General features: G+C 35.5%; 1 protein-coding gene across 2 annotated transcripts; it reads right to left on the bottom strand.

The window, feature by feature from the left end:
- Positions 1-377: 377 nt before the first annotated feature.
- Positions 378-16,224, bottom strand: LOC132107727 (paired box protein Pax-3-B-like). Of its 2 annotated transcripts, none has more exons than XM_059513895.1 (9): positions 15,799-16,224; positions 14,798-15,033; positions 14,571-14,697; positions 14,015-14,149; positions 6,296-6,495; positions 6,046-6,211; positions 5,774-5,964; positions 2,666-2,875; positions 378-1,250 (listed from the first exon to the last, which is right to left on the bottom strand). In XM_059513895.1, the coding sequence occupies exons 1-9, from the start codon at positions 15,881-15,883 to the stop codon at positions 1,233-1,235; spliced, it is 1,368 nt and encodes a 455-aa protein (XP_059369878.1). In that variant the 5' UTR covers positions 15,884-16,224; the 3' UTR covers positions 378-1,232. The 2 variants fall into 2 exon arrangements, with proteins under 2 accessions (XP_059369878.1, XP_059369877.1); XM_059513894.1 differs by having other exon boundaries at positions 2,671-2,875; positions 15,799-16,223.
- Between the last annotated feature and the right edge of the window lie 4,642 nt (positions 16,225-20,866).

Genomic DNA, 20,866 nt, shown 5'->3' with positions numbered 1-20,866 from the left:
AAAAATGCTGCCTTGGAAAACAGCTGAAATTAAATGAGTTCAATAATATTATTAATAATTAAATATTTGTTTATTTCTGTTTAAAAAATAATCATTTTAAATAAAAAAAAATACTCTTTTTTTACATTTATTATTTAATTTATGTTCAGTATTAATTAACTATAGCCTGCTGCAGAATAATTAAATTCCTTAACTTTATCCTAAATCCAAATCCTGAAAACATTTAGGATTAACATTTTAAAAGTAACATTTATTTAAAAAGCCATATTAGCTCTTATAAATACATGTTGCAATTGTCAACATCTGCAAAAGCTTCCAAATGAAGATTTTATTTCCAAATTTATATAGCAATTTGGTACAAACACACACAAACAGGGTTTATTATCATAAAACGAATGATTTAATTATACAAAATATCTGGAGGATACAGAAACATACACATACAAAATAAATTAATTAAAAAACATTCCGTTGTTGTGGCAGTATTATCAGTATTTTTGAGAGCTTTTAGTGTTTTACCATCTCTTGGCAAGAAGACAAACACCATAAGAAAGGTTGTAAGTATTATTTTGGACGACCAAATTTATATTGCAGTTTTAAGCATATCAGATTATATTAAATCAGTAAAATAAACTTCACAGTGCACCTTTTAACACTACAGCACCGCTATTGGAATTATTTCAAACAATTATGATTTTAAAGCTCCCAAGTTCCAGAATACAGAATCGTTTTCCAGTTGTCCCTCATGTTAAAATAACAAAAGCCTCATTCAAATGTCAAGGAATGCATGAGAAGAAGTTCACTGTCTGCCATAAAACATTTGTCTTTTATTTCCAACATGTCTCCATTCCAGCGCTCTCGTCTGGCTTCATAAGAGCGGCTCTGAATGGCTGCAAATGTCTCGTATGAATATGACCATTTCTCATATTGCACTTCAACATGTTTCTCAGTGAAAACGTCTCTTTTTGTTTCGATTCAGCTTGTCTTGTTGTGTTTTCTGGTGATTGTGGATAATTCAGCTGGAATGGCTTTTGAAGAAGAGTTCAAGGGAATGTTTGAGATCTTTTGATCTGCCGGCTGTGCCATCCAGTGGTAAAGAAGTCCTGTTTTTATTGCCAAGAGTTGTGTATCTCCGTCTGCAGAAAAACCATTCATTTCAAGACTTTGGGACTTTATTCCGTCCCCGTTTTGGGACAGTTGAGCCGCACGTCCCGCTCAGGCGATTTCAGGCCTCAGATAATGAAAGGAATCTGGAAGACATGAAAATATAAAGGGCATAATTTATGAATAATGTTAAATTATTTCACATTTAATATGCATGTTAATAGTAATATTTGCTCTGCTAATGTTTGCATGACTTGAACTCCAAAGAAAGCATGTGCCGTTCATTAGATACAGTAATCAGGCCGACGAACACTGAGAAGGACTCATTAAAGAGCGGCCGTATCTGTGCCGTGTCCAGTTCATCTGAGCGTAACTGTACGAGCGTGGATAGTGAGTTAGACAAGCACAGGTGCTTCTCATCATCATCCTGCCACAGGAGATTATCATTCAACCATGACACACACACACCAGATATTACAGGATCAGACCTCTGTAAATCACATACAACTATATACCAGCTTCAGATGTGTGTTTGTGAAGCCTTTCACCCTTCTATTATTTGTTCAGGTCACAAACAAACTGAAGGTTTTATGAGTGACAGTTTTTTTCATTTTGGAGTGGAATCACCTAAACTGTCATATTTTTGTGTCATTGTAATTATAATGATTGACATAACAACAGCAATAAATGTTATTTCATTTAATATTGGTAATAATTGAAAGTTATATTTAGAGACTATTTGTGAGATCGTTTATGTATGATTATTATCAAAATATCTATATATAAGGTATTTTTATATAGTTAATTATATAGTTTATATAGTTTTATACAGTCATTTTCATTATATATTAAGATTTTATATATTGGTATATATAAATACATTACATAAATACAATTGTATGGTGATAAATTTATTAAAATACATTCAAATGAAACTATATTTTAATAATGCTGGTCAAATTTGTTTTTAAAATTCTGCTGGTAAGCAAAAAAAAGGTATTATTTTGATACAGTTTTTTATTTATAGTTTTATTATATGATATTTTATATTGTATATTGTAATATCAAAATATATAAATATAATTGTGTAAAATATATACATATTTTAATGTATAGTATATGTTGTGGGATGTGTAATTAATTATATGTATATATATATAGTTGTGTGTGTGTTGATTTGATACAGTATGCACAAAATTGAACAATTACGGTTATAGAATAATTTATGGTTTGTCCACTATATAGTGTATGTTTGCTGGTGTCAGCAATTTTTTTTTTTATTATTCAAATGTATTTTTGCCCTTTTTACAATGTCTATTCAGAAAAAAAGGTAAAGAGTAAGGGGAAAATGATTTGTGGAAAAGAGAGGTACAGTATACAATCAGCAAATGATGCAAACCAGAATCAAACACACACACACAGAGACACGCGCACACACGCGCACACACACACACACACACTCTCTCTCTCTATATATAAGAGAATGTAGTAACCGCTAAGACACAAACTAGTAGCAAGAAAAGCAAGTAAGAAGGATGGAGTCGTCTGACAGTATAGTGACCTTACTTTGTCCGTACTGGCTGTACTGGTAGGGGGCGCTGTGCTCCAGGCTGTAGAAGGAGGCCGAGCTGTAGGTCTGTGGGCTGGGCAGGCTGGAGAGGGCAGGTAGACTGGACATGCAACTGTTGCTGACCGATCCAGCCGAATCCAGAGCACCGCCGAGAGACGACAGAGAAAACTCAGCCGGAGTCTGATGAGAAAGTCCCATAACCTACAGAGAAACAGATCAGAGTTATTATCAGCCTGGCTTAAAACATATTCACAACTGTCTTCTAAATAGTGTGATGGATTAGTGTGTCAAAATCATAGAGCAATGAAAACAATCTGCCAACATGCTCCTGTCAGGATTATTCTGCTGATATGATCCTAAGACTGATCAAAAACACTAATATATATATATAATTTTTTCATATTTATATAATAACTAAATGTAGTATATTGCATCTTATTCATATTTAAATTCAACATGCTTCATATTATTATCATAATATTAAATAATCTTTCATTTTTCCCCCTGTATATTTAAATCAGTGGTTGGGTTTTTGGAGCATTCCAAACTTTTGGTGAATATCATTTTTATAGATTTTTATAGTTTTTATTTTGTAAAAGCAATAATAGAGTTGAGATGCTGCGACGTTGTTCCTTTAGCTGTGACTGTATTGTTTAAATAACACACACACACACACACACATGCATATAAATCCTGTGACCTGCAATTGATCAGGCACAAAATAATTGAATTTGGGGATTTTTTAATCTGATTCTTGGACTAGAACTGAGCCAGAGGGCAGCGGAGTGTGTGTGTGTGTGTGTGTGTGTGTGCATTCAGGTGTGTGTACTCATTACTATTTACTCTAGAAAACTCTGCTGCATTTGAGGAATGTTGCATGTGCGCTCTAGGGAATAAAAGTTCTTGAAGCCTAATTGAATCAGAATTATGGCCAAAATAAACACATACTCCAGTTGCTGCACCAAATAAGCACCTTTACATAGAAACAGAGAGAGAAAAGCATGTCTCCCAGGCTACAGGATCCTATTACATCAGTGCATACAGTCAAAGCACTGCAGCACACACACACATGGTCACGCACATGGTCTCACTTAAACCATTCCCCATAGTGGAGCAGCGAGTGACGTGTGCCGAATCCAGGATGGAATTCTGTTTCCAGAGCTCTGGAAGATTTTCTCCATGAGTTTGGGAAAATTTAGCACTCAACATAATCAAAAACCAACAACTTCACATCAAATGTACATACTTTGGGGGTACAATTTATGTAGATTAGTATATTACCCATATAAAATCTGAGTTGGCATCTCAGCGCTAACTGTTGATTGCAGTTACTAATATGCTGTAAAATAGAATTTTTCTTAAATAAAATATAGATTTGCTAAGGTGCTCCTATATATATATATATATATATATATATATATATATATATATATATATATATATATATATATATATATATACAGAGAGAGAGAGAGAGAGAGAGCGGGAAGGAGTTTAGGATCTGTAAGATTTTTTTGTTTTGTTTTGTTTTTGAAATATGTCTCTTTTGATAACCAAGGCAGCATTTATTTAATCACAGCAATATCAGTAATATTTTGAAATATTATTATGACTGAAAATAACTATTATCTATTTGAATATATTTTAAATTGTAATTTATAACTGTGATGCGCAGCTGTATTTTCAGCAGCGTTCCCCCAGTCTTCAGTGTCACATGATCTTCAGAAATCATTCATTTTCAGAATTCTTTGATGGATAAAATGTTCAGAAGAATAGCATTTATTTGATACATAAGTCCCTTTTACAAATTTAATGCATCCTTGCTGAATATGGTGAATAAAGTATTAAATTATTTTTACATTTTGAATGATATATCTATATGTAACACTTTGAAGATTGAAACATCCGTCTCGATATTACATTGGGATGCTTTGAATCTTAACAGCATTTTTCATGTATTAGTACTGTGGACGATGACAGTGAGAACGTAAGAGTGCACCAGACTCACTCCACACTACATTCACATCCATCAGACCAGTCAGTGTTCCTGACAAACTGTTGAGGCTTTGGTGCGCTCCTTTAACAAATGAGAAGCATGTGGAGGTCAGCCGTCTATCTCTCACACAGAGGGGCGTCAGTGTTTCGTTTCACGCTCCAGTGGAAAGCTCAAGATAACGGAGTAAAAAATGGCCCGTGGATGATCTATGATGGAGGAATTTATCTGCGTAATGCGTTGTCTTGAAGTGTGTAATAGTTTCTACAGCAGCCAGAAGAGCCCATTAAACTCCCACTCAACTGTGGGTCAACAGGTGGGATCCACAGAGACACTTTCAGCTGCAGGGTTTCAACATTTAAAGGCTTAACCAAAAAATACATTTCATTTATTGCTATTTTATTTTATTTTTTAATCTCAAAAATTATTTTAGGTTTAGCACCTGTCATGCAGCTAATTACCAAACAAAATAATTTAAACAAGACTCATCTTTCAATAAATCCTTCAATAAATAAATATTTCTTTAACAGACTTTAAGTACACACACACACACACACATATATATATATATATATATCAGTAATTAAATCATGAAATAAATAAAAATTAATACTCAATGCATTTTTCCACCAGAAAATTACTAGATTTTAAGAATTTGAAATTAATATTATATTAAATATGCTTATTTAATAGTAAATATTTATAAATATTATAATATACTGTAATTTCATAAGTCCATCAGGTATCCTTTTCAACCAGAATCAGAAGATTTTTACAGGATTTTTACAGGAAAGTTAAAGTTGAAGTGGTTTTTATGTATGCAGTAGCTAAGTGTTTTGGAGATGCCCTGAATATGATTTTATTTTAAATATCACTACTTTCTAGACTTCTATGATAAGTTTGTTACAGTTTGAAAAAAATGAGGGACAAGTTGACATCATTTTCTGTGGTAATCAATATCAGGTCATTGATGCTTAATCCAGTTTAATGTACAGACTTCGTCGTTTGTTTGAGCCAGTAATGTGACGAACAAAGCCTCACTTACTAATAACTGCACATTATTAGAAATAATATTCAAGTTTTATGTAATTTAATGCCTTTATCACCTGAGAAGACAGTCCGTTGTTGATGGCAGAGTTGGCGTGACTGTTATGAGGTCCAAATGTATCCGAGTATCCTGCGTAGCCATGGCGACTGGAGAGACAGTAGGAAGCCCCGCCCTCTGGCCCCGCCCCTCCAGCGCTCTGATGGCCTGAGTGCGGCGGGAACGGCTGAGGTCTGTGTAAGGCACTCGAATCTGACAACACATACAGCCATTCATGGAATACATCCGGAAACATCTTATATGTCAAAGTGGATTTAAATACAATATGTTTACCTTGAGAAAGGCCAGCGGGAGAGTACAGGCTCTCTGACAGCTGATACTGGGAGAGACTGGACATCGCCGGATGTGAAAAACCACCAGGGATCAGGTGATTCAAGGCCATGAGCTGATTGGCTCCCGCCTGCTTCCTCCATCGCGCTCGTCTGTTACTGAACCACACCTGAGAAAAGACAAGCTTAGGAGTGTAATAAACAGTTTTTGATTGAGTCAGTTCTTTCTTCCAGGCGTATGGGGTGTATTGTACCTGCACTCGTGCCTCTGTGATTTTGGCTCTCTGAGCGAGCTCTTCTCTGGTGTAGATATCAGGGTAATGTGTGCGTTCGAAAGCTCTCTCCAGCTCCTCCAGCTGTTCGGCTGTGAATGTCGTCCGACTGCGACGCTGTTTACGTTTCAGCGGCAGATCGGGCTCCGATTCCACATCTGAACCTTCATCAGATGGACTCACTGAAACACACACACATGCAAAGAATAGCATTAGAATTGTTTATACATAATAGTTTTTTTTAAATATCATTTTATTGTTTGTGTGTGTGTGTGTGTATATATATATATATATATATATATATATATATATATATATATATATATATATATATATATATAGATATATATACCTATATATATATACCTATATATACTATTTTTTGTGCATTTTTTTGTAGTATTTTGGAAAATTACCATCAGATGGACTCACTGACACACAAATATATATATATATATATATATATATATATATATATATATATATATATATATATATATATATATATATTACACTATATTCTTTCAAAGAAAATAATTAAGATATGAAAATTTTGTTTTTATGTTATTTACAAAATTAAATAATTTATATATTATTATTTGTATACATTAAATCATTTTTCTAAATATGTACTATGTATAATGTAAGAAAAAAAAGTTCATATTTACATTTGAATATATAAGGTATATTTTCCATTTTTAATTTATATATAATGTAAGAAATATTGTTATATAATATAACGTTTATATATGTATATAATTTTGTATAAAATAAAATTTTTAGTGCTCAATCTCTTCAAAAGTATCCAAAATCTTCACGTCTCATCAAATCCAATTAAAAAATAAATAAATAAATACAAATTCTTGTAAAGAATTGTGCATGTTTAAAAATCTGTATTTATTTGTTTTTAAGTTGGATTAGGTTTTCTATAGTATTTTTGAAAAAGTAGTTGTTAATGGCAAATCCCCACATAAACAATCATGTTTGTCATAAACCTAGAAAATACACACAAATATGAACAATGAGAAGCACAGAAGATGCTCTTCAATAGGCAAAAGTACCAAACAAGCATGCTTTAGCAGCTTTTACTCATATTTAATGATGTAGTATTTTGTGACAGAAAATTTTATGAGCTTCTTCACATCTTTTCTTGAAAGGCTTCAGAGCCAGGCTTATTTTTGTGTGTCACACAGTAATTCCTCTGATTTTTTTCCCTCTTAAATTTGCCTAAAAAGACCACAGAGCAACAGTCAAAGAATACAACACAAACAGAGAGAGCTGCGGGAGGGGATTTAAAAAGCATGACAGCAAACTGTTAAAAACAGGATGAAAGAAAAGAAAGAGAAAAGAAAGAAGCAATGTGCTGGATGACTGTAAAATTAAATGGAAACAAATAAGAAAAACCTATAAATGAAACACACACACACAAATAAATAATTAAAACCCAAATCATTAATTTAACATGACCGATTTCCTCATAAAAGGGCTTTTGTATTTCTTGTTTCAAACAGAAATGTTCTCATGAGGACTCTATGAGAAATTCCTACAATTTCACAGGGATTTGGTTGAAGGAACACTGAAGCATGTGGAAAACTGTTCAGCAGCCTACAATGACTCACAACAACACATTCCAAACGGAAAAGCTTGTAATAACGTATTCATGGTGTTGGAATTAAAGGAAATTCCTATTTAGTGAATTTTGATAGTACAGACATTAAGCTATTTGTGCATATCTCTCTAATTCTGTCTTCGCCTCAGTCTTTGTTGATCAATTTGCACGCTCCATCTGTGGAATCCGTCATGATGGCCGAGGCTCTCAGTGGAGGCCGTCATCTGCCCTGGAGGGGGTGTTTGGGGCAGAAAGAAGGCCAAAGGTGGGTGGGTGGCGGGGCAGAAAGGGATGGGCTCAGTAGCACCTGAGACATGGATGTGCAAACTGATTCAAAAAGTCTGCTCTTTTAAAGGAATGAGAGCTAAATATTGAGTCATCTTGGGATTTTCTTTTGCTGTGCACACTCATTAATAACTCTCAAGTAAAGGGATATTTTAATCCAAACCTGTATTTTTTTGTCATTATATATTTACTTATTAAATTAAGAAGTTATTTATTTATGATCTAGCTTCAAATTTAGATTTATTAGTGTAACTGTATTATATTATATTAATTATATATTTGGCTTTAATTAAAAATGTATTTAATTGTAATTTTTAACCATGTTTTAGGTTGAAACTACCAAGCTCCATTAACTTTGGGTTTCACATCATGTTAAGTAAATGTAATGTGGCAAGTTTTAAAAATGTAAAAATGAGACTATATACCAGAAGAGATAATTATAAGTGAAAAATCTATTGTTATATAGTGCACATGTTTTATGGGCTACTTTATTATACTTCTGATGTGTTTATTGACATTTTAGGCATTTAACAGATGCAAAGTTTTGTCGTATGGTGTTTTGTATGGGGGAAAAGAAGAAAGAAAGAAAATACAGTATTGGAATACAGGATCAGTTTTTGGGGAAGTTCTTTACTAAAGTCTTCAGAAGACTTGAAATATAGTATACAAGTTGCATGGATTTCTTCTATGATAATTTTAATGGTGCTTTTTGAAAGGAAAGGAAATAGAGGATTGGAACAACACAAGGGTGAGTAAATTGTTCCGAATGTTCATTTTTGACACATCATCAGGTTGCAAACAAGTTAGTGCTTGCATCTTTATATTTTTGCTGACTGAATGAGAATCAAGGCAAGTGAATAAACAGAACCAAAGAGTAAACGGTAAACATGGGTTTAATTCGGGCAGAAGAATACAGACCACAGGCTTCCAAACAAACACAACCAAAACCCAAATATCATGGAAGACATTCTGCCTTCTGTAAATACACAGAGTGCCTATGTGTGTGTGTTTTCAGGTCTTTGGCATGTAAAGTTAGTGTATAGTGTGCATGGGTATGTTTTTTCAGATATTTTAGCCCTTCACTATGTAAACGGTGCGGTCACTAAAAGCATCTCCATCCGCCGTTTCTCTTCAGCTCTGGGCCCTCGTCGCTTAAATTCAATATTCGAAGGCTAAATATCAAATTTAACTCATGTGTTCATGTACACAAAATCCACCTAAGGAGTTTCATTAATACTGCGGGACGGCGAGCGCATATCCAGCAGGCTTTTGCAAGTGGCAGAGGTCCAGGATAAAACCATATGTGCGTGTGTAGAGTTAGTCTGTGTTTGTGTGTGTGTGTGTGTGTGTGTGTGAGCAATTCTCTTGGGGGCAGGTAATGAAGAGAGCTAATTGAGCCAATGACATGCCCCCTCGCCATCAAAAACTGCCAAAAAGACATGCACAAAAGAAAGCTTGGGAACAAATGCAGCGTCTCGGAGAGGGGCGAGCGAGGCGGGTCCTTTTCAGCGCCGAGGTTGGCTGAGTGACTGCCCGACTACATTAAGCAGTACATAGAGAACTAACAGATGCCAGAGACAGAAAGCATGAGTGACAGCTCGTGGGCCCATCTGCCCCCCAGCGTTTAAGAACAGAGAGAAACAGAGGGAGGACTTGACTTGCTAAAGAGCAACTGTGACCCTCGCAGCTGCCCTCAAACAACCACACATTTCAGCGCTGAACCAAATGTGGACCAAACAGTCTCTTGGTCTGTTTAGCCTCTTTTGCTTTGCTCTCAAGTCACTTTTGATACGTTTTTTTTGCTTGTGTGGCCTTTGTAATAGACGCTAGTGTGTGAAACAGCATGCAGTATGCAACTATAAACATTTCAAAGAAGTACAGTGCATGATATGGCTTCATCACACTTGGCATCGTGTAAATAATTAGAGATGATTTTTAGCATTTTTAATCCAAGTTTATATAGAAATGCGCTACCACTCAAAAGTTATAATGGAATAAGTATGTTTATTCTGCACATAAGGATGCAGTAAATTGATCAATAGTAACAGAAAAGACTTTTATTTTACAAAAGATTTATGTTGCAAATAAATGCTGTTATTTATTAACTTTCTATTCATCAAATAGTCCTGAGTTTCCATAAAAACCAAATCAGCATATTTAAGACTGGAGTAATAATGCAAAAAAATCAGCTTGGCATCACAAGAATAAATTACATTTTCAAATATATATTTAAATAGGAAACCGCTACTTTAAATTGTAATAATATTTCAGAATATTTTACTGTATTTTGGATCAAATAAATGCAGCTTTGGTGAGCAAAAGAGACTTCTTTCAAAAAAATAAAAAAATCCAGTTAACAGCAGCGTATCTCAGTCCAACCAAGAGATTGCTATTAATATATAACTTCATACTGGAGATGCAATATCACATATTTACATTGCATTGTAGTATTTACTCTAGTACTGTATATTGCACATTTTCATAATTTTGGTTGGAAATGTGCATCCTATGCTGACATAGTAATTATAAATAAGTAAAATAAGTAAAAATTGCTATTTCAAATATACTAAGTGCATATATTGCGAAGGGAATAGGAGTTAAAAGAGGAAGTGGTCACCTGTCACTCTAAACATACACCCATGTGACCTCTGAACACTGGAGGTCAAACGCCAGTGACCTCAAACTGCTCTGTTTAACAACTTAACAAGTGTTTGGAGTCCAGCTAAACCAACGTACCACCTTCTTAAAACAAACGAAGTAAGAAATTGCACTTTGTGGATGTGATTAGGTGAGTTGATTCATATCTTCATATATAAGTCCTATGCTCACTTAATAACTATCCAATAAAAAGCAGCCGGCCTGAACTCTCAGTGTTTTTTTCGTGCTCTCTGTGTGCAAACTGACACACACATACTGTAGTTCTGCCTTCAGGGCCTGAACTCAAGCAGACACGGATTCCTAAGTCTGCTGACCCTGACACTGCATGCTGGACACAATAGAGACAGTTCTGTTTTGGGGGTTTCCCCGCATTGTCCATCCAACTGTGCTCCTCTCAGAGTCTGCCTCATTCTCTGTCATAAAAGGATTAAGCAATGTATGCTTAAATATTTCACATACGATAAAAATACTCCCAAAATAGACTGAATTTTTCACCTAGAGATGTTAAGGTCTAGCCAAGTTTGTCTTGACGAAGTTTCCTTTTTTAGGTGTTCTTGGTGGTTCATTAGTGTTTTTGTGTTTGTGTTGGTTTTGTCTTTCAGACTGAATTACGACCCGCTGACTGCACACTCCATGGTGCCACACAAACCATCCCGCATTGGGCCAGTTGCCACTGTTTGTGTATGCATGTGTACGTGTGTGCATCCGTGCATGTGTTTACATGTCTGGCATCGTGTGCATATTTTTAGCTGCATGTGCATATGTGCATATTATAGGAGTGTCACTCATTTTGCACTTTTCTAAATATACTTCTAAGTAGACTTTTCTGATTTGAGCATAGTAAATTTGTTTTAATATGAAACAATGCATGCCAGGAGACAAATATGGAACATTCTCAGAACTTTGTGTTCTGGCAAGGTTCTCTCAAAGTTATGAACAAAGAGTCTTCCAGTAACATTAAGATGATATATGGAGACAGTATGGGGTTCAGGAATCAAGCTGTTGCCTATTCAAAAGAAGGGTGTAAATACTGAACTCAACTTGCCTGTCTGTGTCTCCCAGGAAAGGAGGGGCGGTGGGAATAGAAGGGACTGACAATGTGCCGCAGGCCAAGAGAGGTAGACCAGGGCATGAGGAGAACGGAGGAGAAATAGAGCAAGGCATGTTGGACTCTTGGCCAGATGAAAGCCAAGTTCAAATAAAGAGTCTGATTTAATCGGCTCGGGCAACTCGTCTTTCTTGGATCGCTAGACGGGCAGAGCGTGACGGACGGGCTTTGTGGCAGCGTGCATGACGAGAGGCTCGCCCCCATTGTGACCGCCGCTCCGGGCCATGAAGGAACAGCCGAGGAGAACACTGGTCCCTATTGACGGAAATAGCCTTTAATAAACTCCCATCGCCATAAAGAGTGACACTGCATCCCGATCAGTATTATTTAGAGAGCTGAAGTGGTGTTAGCAGGGCATTAGAGGCGGTCAAATAACGTTCACCTTAATTAGTCACGCAGGGACAGACAGTTAGCTCATTAAATATCATCACAGAACAGCAAAACATCAGTCACTTCAGCTGTCAGCCAGTAGGCAGCAAGAAGGCAAAAATAGACTCTCATCTCTTTTGATTCATCTGAGGCCTCTTTGCACAGAAATCCTACTTTCTTAACAATTCATTGTGCTGTCATTTATTGATATTTATGATAATTTCACAGAAAGAAAGTCATATAGGTTTGGAATGACAGGAGAGAGAGAGAGAGAGGGAGAATTATGACTTCTTTCTTAATGGATTATCCAATTTGTTGGTGAAATTAGTCAATTAGTCAATTAGTGAAATGCACAAAATATCACTGTGGTCACATAACCCACCTTTTCCAGATTTCGCAACTTTTTTCTTCCACTTCCCTCATGCCTGTTGTATATTATTTATTAATATTCTTTGGATTTATCGATTATTGATCTTCAGTAAATCTAACTCTTCAAATAATGCAAACAAAGTAATTAATTAATATATTAGAAATATTACAAGTGAATACACCACATTTTTGTTTATATTTGTTTATAATTTTTTTTGTTTATATACCATAACTCCTTCAAAAACAGCCAGAAGCCTTGGAGTTATGATTGATGATCAGTTGACTTTCTCAGACCACATTGCTAAAACTGTCCAATCCTGCAGATTTGCTTTATTCAACATCAAGAAGATCAAGCCCTTTCTCTCTGAACATGCTGCACAACTCCTTGTTCAAGCTCTTGTTCTGTCCAGGCTGGACTATTGCAATGCCCTCTTGGCAGGTCTTCCAGCCAGTTCTATCAAACCTTTACAATTAATTCAGATATATTCTTATATATAGATTAATTCTTATATATATATAAGACCTCTAACACTAGCTTGCTCTATTCTTTTTCTATTCTATCTGTTTTCTTTTTATTTATTATATTAATGAAAAGCCCCTGCTACGTGTACTGCGTTAAGCTAACTGAGACTTGTTATAGCACTGATATATCATTGCTCTTTTTGCTGTTTTTGATTGCTTCCACTGTCCTCATTTGTAAGTTGCTAAATGAATAAATGTAAATGTAAATATTTCTGCTTTATAAACCACCAATCAAAGGTTTGGGCACCTCACTGATTACAGTTATCCTCAAATGTGTAAAATAGTCAAAATAGTCATAATTAACTATGAAATAACACAGATAGAAGTTTGACAATTATGCATTGAACAAGAAATGTTAAACAAATTTCTCAACCAATTTCATGCAGTGCATCCTGGGATGGTTTTGAACACTTACTGAAAAGCATGCATTCTGGACACTTGTTGCTGGCTTTCCTTCATTATCCAGTCTGTCCATTTAAAAAAATGTTTTGCTGAGAAATTCATACTTGGGAAGAATTTATATTAATGCCAATATTATTATATTAATTCCAAATAATTACTAGTAGTGTGGGCAACTTTCTTTTTTTTATTGACTAAAATGATAGGAACCTTTATGAGTTTGTATCCCTATTATAAGCCCCAAGTGTTCGATCCATTTATATTATCATGAAAACACAGCCTATACTTCTACAATCATTATTATTAAATTCCAATTTGTTAAAAGCACATCTTTCCAACAACTCCTTGATATCAAAGCATAAAGAGTTTAGGATCCACTCACATCTGTCTGCGAGAATCCCCTCGATGCTGTGTCCGCTCCTGCGCGCGTGCTTCTCGGTGTCCTCTTCATCCTCCTCCTCTTCCTCGTCACCTCTCGCGCCACATCGGCCTCTCATGATGCGGCTTATTGCACTCACTGGACAAGAGTTGAACCGAATGCGTAAGTGCACTTAATAGGTTTTCTAGCTTGTAATATATTAGTATGCTAGTAAAGCTACATTTCAATTTTTAAACATTTCAGTGACTGCAAAGGTTAGATGACAAGTAGCCTACACTGAGTGCGTCGTTTAAGTTTAATTGGTTACTAAAACTAGTGAAAACACTTGCTGTAGTTAACTACCTAAGTGCTAGCCAACAGAAATCACCTTTGCCAATTAACTATAGCGACAGAACGTAGATGTTTACAAAACATGCGCTATTTAGGCTACATTTTTTATACATCACACAAAAAAAGTTTTGTTACATCAGTTGAGGGAAATGCAAATTAAAAAGTATATATATTCGCACATTGCTGCTCGTAGTAGCTACTTTTTCGTTATGTTTTACGCATAGTCTACCTGAAGGCACGTTGTTCCGGTCACAAATTCCTTCTTTGAGCAATTTATCCCGAATTTCCCAACTGAATATTCCGGGATTTTCCCGTTTATATTCCTCAACGCGCTTCTCCACATCTAGAGATAAAGTCTGTCAAAATAATATAAAAACAGTCAGCAAGATGTCTGATTCAATTCAAAGACTCTTATTTCAAATTCAGTCTGTGTTTTTAGTTAGTACAGGGCCTTACCTTGGATTTAGGGCCGCCGATGGCTCCAGGCCGGATGGATCCAGTCTCCTGATAGCGGCACAGGATTTTGGAGACGCAGCCGTGAGAGACTCTGAGCTGACGGGATATCATACAGGGCCGGATCCCGTGGTGGGCCATCTCCACTATCTTATGTCGAATGTGGTTCGGGAGAGGCCGGCCGTTGATGAAAACTCCTCCAAGCTGGTTGACTCGACCCTGACCCATCGGAGTTGAAACTGCATCGAGACCAACCCAAATTATGACGGTGGACAGATAATTGCAAAAACATGAAAGAAAAAAAATCATTCTGCATAGGCCTAACTGAAGTGTTTCTAAAGAAGGGGTTAGTAGTCTATATACCATGTGCAATTAATATTTCATGTGTTTATAAACACATGGTAAAAAGCAACCCAGAAAAACGTCAGTAAAATTCCTGCTTTAAATTTTAGGTAAACTAAAAGCGGTGCTAAAGTTACAATCCTTTTCCAGCCTATTTTAGCTAACCGATTCAGAAACTCTGAAATCATGCAATTGAGTAGGCTACTGCGACAAATAATTTTAATGCATTTAAACAAATAGTCTGTTGTTAATGATAAAAAGTGTAATAATAATTATTAAGAATAATATAGCCTTACAGCTTAAACATGTTAACTTTTTTACATAAGAAATCTAAAACCCAGAATTGATTGCGTAGACTGAAATAGTTATCAGTTCTTCATACATGAAAGTTACTTTGCTAATACAACGAGTCACTGAAAAAAATTATTTAAGAATGAAGAATTCAGAAAAGCAACATAATACAAAATGTAAACTAGCAACACGTAACGTTTAATATTAGCCTATAATATTTATAGGTCAGCAAAAGTTTCAAACAAACAAAAAAAAAACATTTGGAAAAGTAACTTCGCCGATTTTAGTCTAGTCATGCAACACAAATAACAAAATGGTTTACACGTGGGCTTCCACTATTAAATTAAACTATTTTAGTGTAACACATTTACCCTCCATTGGGAAGCCACCGCGGGGATAGTTTTGAGAGAGAGATGGACGCATCATCCTGGGAACGCTCCCTGCCAAGCCGCTCATTGCTCCGGTGCAGCGCGGTGACTAAACGTGCTCTTCAGCAGGCTTAAACATGCATGTACATATTCCACAATCAAAAACAAAAAGCATAAGCTCCGATGATCTTTATTATATCCCTCGAGGAAAAGCATAAAAATATGCACTCGAAGATGAAATGTTGTTAATCAGATGTCTCTTCTAATTTGTGGTCCTTGGTGATCGTTGTTTCCATTATGTGGCGAGAATTATAATCGCAGCGTTTTTGTTATTAACAAGAGTTTATGATGAGCGCGAGTTCTCAAACTACTGAGACATTTCTGAGTTTGCAGAGACCCCCTTGTCTATTACACGAACAGCGCGTTCTGATTGGTCCAGAGGATTCCGTAACCGAGAGCTGATTGGTCGAGGAAGTACACTTTGCTCCCTAAGCGTTCCAAAGTGAACATCGAAAACATTTCAGCGACTGATGATGATCATGATGTGTAATTAAATTATATTTAAAATATTGAAAAAATATACAGACCTAAGACAGACATGCAAACACTACTAAATATAATAAAATAGCAAATTATGATATCGAAACATGTTTTAATATAACTTAGTCTATTTAGGCCTAGTGACAGTGCAAACATAATGTAATAATATAACAAATCAAAGATAGAATGAATCAATTTAAATGAACAAAAATCTATATTTAAAAAACTGACTGTTATTTAGGCTACCACACTCTCTCTCTGACTGATCCACACACACACACACACACACACACACACACACACACACACACACACACACAGTGACTTCAATGACATGTGGCTCTTTTGTTGGACTAAAAAGAAACTTCAAATGTTTTCTTTCTGCCTGCGCGCGGGAACAATGGTGCGCACGCGGGAGGGAAACACACGGGGGAAACGGGGGTCCTTTCACGTGCAAAACACTAGGCTAGATTATTCTCTCTTACTTAAAAAGTTAAATCAACGCCAAAGAGGCCGGACCCTGGAGACACCGATAACACTATTTAATGGTTAACAATTCATCTGTGTGCGTGTTTGTTAACGAGTTTCTATTCGATGCATTAATTGCATTATTCATTATTTTCCTGTTAGATTAATATATTTTTATTTATTACATAATTTATATTTGCTGTAAGTCATCTTATATTTTTACATTTAGCCTACAGAGGATGAATAGGAAGTAAATGTTGAGAATTCTCGGAACATCTGAAGTTCCTTTAACTGAAAAATAAGGTTCTAAATAGAACCGAACGGATAGGAGAATGTTTAAAATAAACGAAATTTTATTTCCTACTTTAAACTTCTAATAAAAGCCTAATATAGTATAAAACTTTGTACAGTAGAACTACTTTATTAAAAATTCATAGTTTTTCTGTGTTCATGTTGTTTATTCAAAACGCACACAAACACAAAAAACTAAAATAAAAAAAAAATTAAAAAAACACCTGAAAAGGAGAGACCGGGCGGCGGTATGATGCATGTTCAAGTCTTTGAATCACCGGATCCGCGTGTCGAATCCATTTGTGCAGAACGGGTTTTTTTTTTTTTTTTTTTTTTACAGTCTGGCTCTGATGTGAGCTTAATTGGTTTTATTATCAAGGGTCAAATATCCATATTCTCTTAGCAAAGAGTGTCAAAATAATTTGAATCGGTTTAACAATATGTATATGAAAGTTATTAAAAACTTTGAAATGCATGCTTTTAGTCCAAGACAAAGAAATCTGAATAGCTTTTTGCAACTGTGATCAGATTACAAAATAGCCTGATATTGAATATGTTGGTCACAACTGTCATTAAAATTAGACTAGGTTTGCCAGTTTTAGGAACAAAAGTTTATAAACCTGTACAGCAATGTATAGCAAGAATTCACCAACACAAACACCACTGAATGAACTTCTTGAACAGTGCATGTTGTTGTGTCATCTGTCTTGTTCAGTCTGGGGAAGGTCCCCAGCACTTTAACCTCAATTAGAAGGGGTTCACTCAGATTGTATACATAAATCACACGACAACAGCTTTTTTCTGGATTTTTCTTGTTTATTAGCCAACCGAGAGGTGTGTTCTTGTATGTAAACAGAACAATTTCAATCTGCAAATACAATTCAAACAGGTCTCACAACAATTATTGAGGCATAATAGTAAAAACACACATTTCCTAATTCTAATAAACATATTATAGAGTATATAAGGGCTGTTTACAAAGCCCATGACCCTACGTAGTGTTACTAAGAGAACTGGAGTGCATTAAGGGAAGTATATTTATCCCAGGCAGTAACACTGGGTTCAGGTAAGTGCCGTGCAGTCACTGGGCCAGTGTGTGTGGGAGAAACAGACATATAAACAGATGTGTGCACATCAGGCCTGATAGTCCAGACACTCACAGCCATAGCGGTACCATGAGAACAAGAGGAGGTCACACTGAATGGTACAGAAATATCAGTTTCATTATTTGAACATTTTGATCGTCAGTTTCGTTTGGTCCTTGTTTTTGAAAGTCAGCAAGACCAAGTTGATAGAGTTCACAACAGACTGTTTCTGTTTTCTGTCAGGCTCACATCTATGAAATAACTGGACCAGGACAGAGGACAAAAACATCTTCTCTCTTCTCCTCATCCTCATCACTGTTGAAAAGACCAGCATATATTGAGCTTTGAATGCTGGTGTGCCTTCCAGGTCTCTCGACCAGCAAGATTTTCTTGGTCCACCAGCTTTTCCAGCAAGACCAGCAATACACAGCAGTTTATACTGTTCAACATTTGGAGCCAGTAAGATTTTTAAACGTTTTTGAAACAAGTTTGTTAATTTCACTATTTATTTGATCAAAAGCAAAAACAGAAATATTGTGAAATTTCATTACAAATAATAGTTTTCCAATATATTTTTACAATGTCATGTATTTTCTGTGATACAAAGCTGAATTTTCAGCATCGTTAATCCAGTCTTCAATGTCACAGGATCATTCAGAAATCATTCAGATTTTCTGCTCAAGAAACATTTCTGATTATTATGTTCAAAGCAGTTGTGCTGCTTAATTTAATATAATTTAATGTAAAAAAAATCTTCCTAACCCCATACGTTGTTGTTGGTCTTTTCGGCAGGGATCAAAAAGGCAGTAAACTGAAGTCATTGTGTGAAGTAAAACGACATATATATTGCCCAACAGAATGGCAGGAGAAGCTGGTGACTACATAACACTATTGCACATTATACTATTTTCACTACAAGTGTTGCTTTGTACAGCACGTATAACAGCAAATAATGACTGTTTACTCCCTTAACACTCAGGGACATAACCTTTGCTTGTCTAAATCACTTCAGCAATAATTCAAATACCCTCACATTCACTCTATAAAACGTTCCTTACAAAAATCTAAGCAAAACTAATACACAAATGATTGCGTCACTACACTTGTCTACCAACAGAGGGCAGACCTGGTTTGATTCATCGCATCTGCTTACAACAACAGCACAACTTCTACAAATCAATCTGTAAGCTCATAGAAAATTCACTAGATAATTTCTATTAAAATGTTCAATTCCTTCAATAAATAAACCAATAAATAAAAAGTGAAGGCACATAAGAGCTAATTTAAAGAAGTAGTGATTGAAAATGATTTACACACCCTCATGTTTTGCTCTTGTCCTGTTTGGAACATGATGTTTTTCATATTTCTCCTTTTGCGTTCCACAGATAAAGCGAGATGATTCGGGAATAACATGAGGCTGGGTAAATTACAGAATTGTATTTTTTGGACGAACTATCCCTTTAAGAGAATATGATCAAGTATGTTTACCATTCTAAAGAAAATGGATTTTACCCTAATTGAAGGAAATTTAGGCCATCAAGTGTCTTCAATCATTATCATAAAACCATTAAGTTTAAACAATCTGGATGATATATTCAGTACAATGCTAAAGTGGGCTAGTTGTGTTTTGCACTCAAGTTAACAAGCCACAGTTAGCTGGATGAATATATCAATTTGTGACACCAAGACAAATGACCTACGGGAGAAATGCAAAGTTTTATAAATGGGTCAGTAAACACTCGAAAGCACCTCTTATCATTGATTTTTCTATGGCTGCATCCTGTCACTGCAAGGACACAGAAAAACTCTAGCTGCTCCTCAGGTGTCAGATTCCTGCTTGATTCACCCGCATCTTTTTTTATATGTGTGGTCACATTAGCAAAATTTTGCGGGGGGAAAAAAGCCATTGTCAGTTTAATAAATCACAGGCTCGCACAAAAGTCACTTTCATACCAAGCAGCTTTCTGTTTGTCAATGCGAGCGAAATCTGTGTGGCCAACTTTTTTCAGGCAAAAAAAGTAATTCCTAATTTGATTAAAGGAATATCATCATATCAGATACCCTTTATAAATAACTGACTTGTCATTGCTTAATGTAGAAATGACAAACCAGCTGCACTGATTCGATTAACAATGATGCTTTCCTCAAGTAATGAAGGCTGACCTTTGTTTCCAAGCACAGTTCAGTATCTAGTTTTTGTTTAACATCATGCAAGTTGTTTTTTAATCTAAACTAGGTACATCAGACACTGCTCATCACAGGTTTGCATGGTACAAAAATCAGATGAAGGAGTGAGTACTAAGATCAATGCATTGTGATGGTAAGCACATTAAAAGCACACACAGGCAACAGCGAAAAGAGATTGTCAGTTAGTTGTCAAACAACACGGTTTTACCGTGATAGATGCATAGGTGAAGTGGAGAACAAAGAGGTGGTATAAAATTCGCAATTTCTATAATAAAGCTATTGATCCATAAGAACAAAGAGGTCTTCTTTTCAAAGACCGAATAGTATACAGCGAGAGGATGACAACACCCAGCAGCCATTTTGAGAATATCATCCAATAAGTGCATGTCTTATTTGCTATGATAAAACTTATGTACAGTGGGGTCCAGAAGTCTGAGACCACATTTTATTATTTCAAACTAAAGGAAAGTTGTGACATAATTTAGAAAATAAGTACTAAT

The sequence above is a fragment of the Carassius carassius genome, chromosome 28 (genome assembly GCF_963082965.1).
Source record: "Carassius carassius chromosome 28, fCarCar2.1, whole genome shotgun sequence".
Taxonomy (NCBI): domain Eukaryota; kingdom Metazoa; phylum Chordata; class Actinopteri; order Cypriniformes; family Cyprinidae; genus Carassius; species Carassius carassius.
The sequence above is the reverse complement of the archived record's forward strand: the minus strand, read 5'-3'. Positions and strand labels throughout refer to the sequence as shown.